The following is a 6741-nucleotide window of genomic DNA, read 5'->3' as shown; positions in this document are numbered from 1 at the left end:
CATTAAATGGTATCAGTACTGAGATTAACTGGCCCCCTGCATGGCTCTCACCTCAGATTCAGGCTGTAATCCCTTTGTATTGTTTAAAAATGTAATCCCCTGTGTTTTTCACACCTTTTAATACCTGCATTGTTCACCCCCTGCAGTGTTCACACCTCAGGCTCAGGCTGTAATCACTCCCATTGTTCACTTCTTCACACCTCAGACATAGGTACTGTAGGCAGAGTATGGCACATACAGCCAGCATAGGGCAGGTAGAGTATGGCACACACAGGCAGCATAGGTCAGGGAGGGTATGCCACACACAGGAAGGGTAGGGCAGGCAGAGTATGGCACACACAGTCAGGGTAGGGCAGGCAGAGTATGGCACACACAGTCAGGGTAGGGCAGGCAGAGTATGGCACACACAGGCAGGGTAGGGCAGGCAGAGTATGGCACACAGAGGCAGCATAGAGAAGGCAGAGTATGGCACACACAGGCAGGGTAGGACAGGCAGAGTATTGCACACACAGACAGCATAGGACAGGCAGAGTGCTGCCTGTGTGTGCCATACTCTGCTTGCCCTGTTCTGCTTGTGGGAGGTGAACCTGGCAGGGGTATGTTGCGGGAGTTTGTTAGCAGTTGGAAATAGCCATTAAATGGTCCCTAAGGTGTGTAATTATGTACTGGGGGTTGCTGTGCTATCCACAGGGGAGGAGGAGGCATATGGAATAAGGGTATATCTTAATATGACGTAATTCTTTCACATATGAATGATGGTTGATATCCCCACAGTAAGGCCAAGCATTTGGGATTTTGCTGTGCTACCACCATTGTGATAAAATAGGTGTGGTTTGAAGTGGGTGTGGTTTAAAAAAGGGGAGTGGTCAAAACTGGCTTCCATTAGCGGCCCTCCACCATGTATGTTAGAGAAATTCCGGCCCTCGGCACCGTAGAAGTTGGACAGCACTGTTATAAAGGATGGCCATCCAAGCAACCAGCATCTGCATGCAAGGTGGTACTGGAACACAATGTAAAATGTGAAGTTTTCCTTTAGAGTTGTAGGAAATAGTGTATCTATCAAGGCAACCAGTGCACCACATCATAACAATTTGGTTCTGCTGCATTGACGTTAAGAAAAAAGTTTTTATTTTAACATTTCAGTTACAGAATGAAAAAGCACAATTATTTTAAATGTATTCTTAATAGCAGAGATTTAAAAAACAAAGATGAATCTAGAAAAATATATACAGCTTGTCATTGAAAAGGAGAGTCCTTCATCTTCAACAGCAGACGTGTTAAATGTGGGTCCTCTGACCAGTCTGTGTGTGTACTCAGAATGCACCGCTGCCAAACCAAAGCACATATTACTGTATGAATGTTATGCTTGAAACAGGGAGATGTAACTACAACTATTTACATGTGTTGCTATGTGCCCCATAGACCTCAAACTTTTTGCAGCCCTCACAAGTGATTTCCACCTCCTCACCCACTCATTCATTTCAATATCATTTGCTGCCCTAGACCAAAAGATCCACTTGGCCAAGTGATTGTTGCTGGAAAATGTGGTAGTATTTTGATCTGCAAATGCATCCATAGGTCTGGATCATTGGCACTGAAATAATGAAGGTCCTTTTGACAGTCACCCACTAACGCAGCAATCGCTAGGCAATCTGAATAACTGAATCACCCCATGTGCCGTTGCCCTTAAAGTATGCAACAGTTTTTATGGCTGTGGGCCTTTTTAAAACTCAAATTCTCTCTTAATAAATCCTATTAAGGGCACCAGATCTTACAGTAATGTAAGAAGGTTTCCAGACAATGGTAAACAGGTATCACGCCCAGAGTACAGAGTGCTGTGGTTCTCCCTTTAAGAGGTGAGCACCACAACATATATGTGCCTGAGAAGAAAAACAAGGGAGACTTGGAAGCTGTAAATAAAGCTATAAAAAGATGATCTACCTTATTAGTATAAAAAATACTGTATTTCAGAATCAAAAAAACAAAACTATTGATGATGGCACCCCAAATATGTTTTGTTGCACCCACTGGAAACAAAGTAAAGTCAATAAAACAGAGGGACAGGCATGATTAGAACTCCCACGGTAATGCAGCTATAGTGCAAGCAAACGTGCCGAAACTACTACTGGTTTGGGATCTGGAAATCTGCTATCCAGAAAGTACTTGGAAAGGCCATCTCCCATAGACTTCATTATTAGAAAAAGGAAATCATTTTTAAATAAATAGAATTATTTGCTATGTAATAATAAAACAGAACCTTGTAATTTTTGGTAACCAAGATATAATTAATCCTTAGGCAAAACAATCCTATTGGGTTTATTTAATGTTTAAATTATTTTTAGTACTTAAGGTATAAAAATCCAAATTATTGAAATATCCTTTATGTGGAAAACCCCAGGTCCCATACCTGTACATTGGCCGTCATAACATGTGGCAGGGGATTCATCTAATACTGGCCTCTATAGATTTCTTTCAGTTTATAGAGGTTTATGCCCTAACCTGGGCCCTATCGGGCAACTCCCCACTGTTGTAAAAATTAGAAGAGGCAGCAGTATTAGCTTCTTTTCAACATCCATACCACCACTCCACAAGGATGATGTGATGCTTTAAGGCTACAGTATTAGGTGCTCTTGGTCAGGCAATTAAGGGAGAATTATTAGAGCAAATAGAGGACAGTTCCGGATTTGTCAACAGGCCCCAAAGGCAGGGGCCTAGGGGGCAAAGATCTGGGGGCAGCAGGCTGCCTGCTGGCCACATCTGCACCGCAGACAGCTGTTTGAATCTCCTGCCCAGGCCCCAGCGCAGCTGTCCAGGGAAGTGGTGCGAGTGAGCAGGAGGTGCAAGTGTGTGGTAAGTGTGTGCACGTGTAGGGGAATGGGGTTGGTTTTGCTAGCGGCCTGGGGGCGCTCAATTTTCCAATCTGGTCCTGACAGAGGGTATGTTAAAGAAGCAGACTTTATTCCAAATATAATGCCTAATTACCTTTTCAAGGAAAAGAAGTTTAGAATGTCATAGCATACCTGACTAAAATGGACTGATCACTTACAGCAATGCTGTCCAACTTCTGTGCTGCCGAGGGCTGGAATTTCTCTAGCATATATACTGTAGTGGAGGGCCGCTAATGGAAGCCAGTTTTGACCACTCCCCTTTTTTAAACTGCACCCACTTCAAACCACACCCATGTTATCACAAGACCATGCCCACATTAATGGTGGTAGCACAGCAAAAACCCAAATGGTTGGTGTTCAGTGCAGGGATATCAACCATCATTCATATGTGAAAGAATTGTATTGTCATATTAAGGCACACCCTTAAATCCATATGCCTCCTCCCCTGTGGATAGCACAGCAACCCCCAGCATATAATTACATACCTTAGGGACCATTTAATTGCTATTTCCAACTACTGCCCTTAGCTGCCTGTGTGTGCCATACTTGCCTGCCCTATGCCGACTGTGTGTGCCATACACACAGTACATACAGTGACACACTGTTGGCACTGCTCCTACAGTCTGTCTGAGGTGTAAAGAAGTGAACAACATGGGTGATTACAGCCTGAGGTGTGAACAATGCAGGGGAGTGAACAATACAGGGATTGAAAGGTGTGAACAACACAGGGGATTATATGTTTAAACAATAAAGGTGGATTACAGCCTGAATCTGAGGTGTGAACCATGCAGGGGGCCAGTTAATCTCAATACTGATACCATTTAAAGTTTATACAAAGGTAAATCACCAAAGCAGCCAGACAAGCGGGGGGGTCCCACAGGCCGCCAGTTGGACAGCACTGACTTACAGTAAGCACCTTGGTTTATAAGGAAGAGCTCCAGGGTGTGAATAAAATAATGAAACGGGAAAAGCTCAAAAAGAACAGCATTAGCCAAGCCTTACATTTTCTGTAGCCTGTTTTTGCCTGCTATGACTTTTTCTACATTCATACCTGAAAAATCTCTTGAATTATGATCACTTTATTTGCAACTGTGTCCATGTTTTCCTTTCCTACAACCTGGGTCTTCATTTCGATCTCTTGCAGTTTATTTTTCCTTTCTTCGGTTATTTTCACTTTTTTGAAAAGCTCCTGTTGCAAGAGTCGCACTTCTGTAAGTTAAAGAGTCCGTACAGAAAAGTTAGTTTAAAAAGGCCATTGATTTTAAGTAACTGAAATCGAGATGCCCTTGTCATATTGTCCAAGTTGCAAACATTCACAGTTGATCAAAAATACAGTTTGAATGTGAAATGTCCCTCTAGCCATGTTTAGTTTGTATTTACTCTTGCTGGGTACTTTATGTGGCTGGATGTTGGGGCATGTGGGCCAAGGCAATACTATTTGGCCTGATGCTCTGCCCGCCCACCCCGTGACAACTGCCCAACTCCACCATCCTTTTGGGCCTCCCAGTAACTCACTTGCTTCCTTAATTCCCAGTCACTTACTTGAAACTGTATCCCCCCCAACTGTGCCCTAGGAAACATGCCTGCCCCTAGTTCCCACCCTGCTATAAAAAAGTAATATGTGGAGCCCTTGGGTAGACCAACAAAAACCACCACCATCATGGATGTTGAATAAAGCTGGGACAGCCATAATATAGCAGCGACTGTGGGACATACAGAAATGGAGAATGCTTACCCATTCTGCTTTTGCGGACACTGGCCAGCTTCTCCTCCAATATTCTATTACTCTGAAGCAAGACACAGAACTGTTTCTAAATCAGCTGTAAAATGGCATATTAGAGCATCTACATAGGTGATATTTAGGATTAGTAATCACTCACCGACTGAACAGCCTGGATCATCTTACAAATATCAACTGTATGACTGATCACTGCCAGTATGGAACTGAAAAAGAGGAGAGAACATAGGAATAGTGATGAGCGAATTTTTTTGGCAGGCATAGCTGTTTCACAAATTTTTGAAGGAAGCGAAACGGGACAGATTCACTCATCACTACCTAGGAATACATTTCTATTCTATTCAAATACATACATTGCTAAGGAACTTCATCATTTATAAATTGAAACAAAGGTCTTTTACCCAACCAATAGGTCATCCTTATCTGAAGCAAGCAAACCATATGGCAATGTCCAATATATGTACACAGTTATGGAGCCCAACAGTTGCTTTATTCCTCCATGAAGTCAAATTTGTGGAATGCACTGATTGGCAACTAAAGTCGGTTGTCGCCTATGTGATATTTCTTAGAACAGGATGTGCACCTTAAAAGAAGGTTCACCTATAGGGCAGTGCCACGTGGGCGGAGATTGTATGTCTGTATTCCCTGCCCCATGTGGCATTTGGTCTGAAATTAAATTTTAAAAGGTTATAGAGTGACCTATTCCTAGCAACTCTGCATTTGGTCTTCATTATTTTTTTATAGTTTGAATTATTGTTGTTCCTCTTATTGGCCTTCTACATATTTCCAGCTTTAAGTGGGGGTCATTGACCCTGAAAGCTAAAAATCTATTGCTCTAGGAACTCACAATTTTATTATTTTGGTTACTTTCTATTCAGATGCTTGTCTATTCAAATTTTAGTCTCTCATTTAAACCACACTCTGGTTACTAAGGTAAACAAGGCTCTAGCTGCTGAAATTCCAAACTGGAGGACTGCTGTACAAAAAGTTAAATAGCTGAAAAAGCACAAAACAAAACAAAACAAAAACCACACAACCATATAGGTGAACAACCTCTTTAAGAAGGGTCTTGCGAGGCATATTCTGGCAAAGATTGCTTCCCACTTCCTCTAGTATCAGTCTCCCTCCAATCCATCCTCAGCCCAGTGTTAAAGGAGGGTTGTAATAGTCCCCCCACTGGGGAAAGGTTCTCCGAGTACAGCAGGGCTACAATAAGATTCTTCTGCAGGCTAAATGACTGATGCATGGCAGACCAATCTGGAAATGCTGAACCAGGTTGTAAGGGTGGATTTTGGAAGAAATTAATAGCGTGGTCAGTCATCATTAATGAATCTAACTTGCTTCCCGATAGCTGGAGGAATGTTAGTATGGCTTTTATTTAAGTCCGTTTTCCTCAATACATTGAAAATAGAGGTTTATAGTTTCTCTTCATGCTGACCCAACATGAAAATGCTCCCAATAAGATGCATAGAGGTACGTAACTACTGCAAGTTCATGAGACTGGCTATAGCCACTTACCTATTTTGTTCATGATCCTGGTGCAGGGAATTCAATAAAGCATCGAATGATTGCATTCTAGACATCAGAAATGGAGCAACATGCATTACTCTAGATTACACAAACCATTTTAAATCAAGACTGGCAAGAGTGGAAAGGGAAGCACGGTGTTACCAGTTTTAATTTTTATTAGGGCTTTCAAATGGGGTTTAATGGCACAGGTTACATGGCAGATAACGGATAAGCTCTGTAGAACACAATGAGGTGTTACAGGGCATATCTGTTATCTGCTATGTTAGCAGAAGAGAGAGATGCATGGGCCCAGGGAATGAAGGATTTGTCTGTGAGAGGAAGTCAGATACTGAAGAACATGTTTACAAAAAAGGAGACAAGATATCCTGTGTTTCTTTTGATAGAGGACTCAGTGCAGCGTTTCTGTGAGTGATTATGGCTGTATTTATGTATATTTTCTTTGCTAATGTGGCTTAACCTGGCTTTCAAAAAGGGGCCCTGTATCTCAAAACTGTGGCTTAAGGGCACCAAAATGCTGGTTGGAAATAGTTTTACTGCATATTTATAAAGTGTATGATCACATTAATGCTCAAGCTGAGGTACAGG

General features: G+C 42.2%; 1 protein-coding gene across 6 annotated transcripts in view; it reads right to left on the bottom strand.

Annotated features, from left to right (window-relative positions):
* Positions 1 to 1105: 1105 nt before the first annotated feature.
* The window catches only part of LOC100491826 (centromere protein H), a 13502-nt gene continuing 7866 nt past the window's right edge, over positions 1106 to 6741 (bottom strand). For 2 of the 6 annotated variants that reach the window (XM_004914691.1, XM_002933885.5), the window contains exons 6-10: positions 6145 to 6201; positions 4769 to 4832; positions 4624 to 4675; positions 3940 to 4097; positions 1106 to 1326 (exon numbers count right to left, since the gene is read on the bottom strand). In XM_004914691.1, the coding sequence (XP_004914748.1) occupies positions 1237 to 1326; positions 3940 to 4097; positions 4624 to 4675; positions 4769 to 4832; positions 6145 to 6201 (421 nt within the window). In that variant the 3' untranslated portion in view covers positions 1106 to 1236. Of the gene's footprint in view, positions 1327 to 3939; positions 4098 to 4623; positions 4694 to 4768; positions 4833 to 6144; positions 6202 to 6741 lie in introns of all 6 variants that reach the window. The other 4 variants (XM_012963820.3, XM_031902270.1, XM_012963821.3 and 1 more) reach the window with 3 other exon arrangements.

The sequence above is a fragment of the Xenopus tropicalis genome, chromosome 5, assembly GCF_000004195.4.
Source record: "Xenopus tropicalis strain Nigerian chromosome 5, UCB_Xtro_10.0, whole genome shotgun sequence".
Taxonomy (NCBI): domain Eukaryota; kingdom Metazoa; phylum Chordata; class Amphibia; order Anura; family Pipidae; genus Xenopus; species Xenopus tropicalis.
The sequence above is the reverse complement of the archived record's forward strand: the minus strand, read 5'-3'. Positions and strand labels throughout refer to the sequence as shown.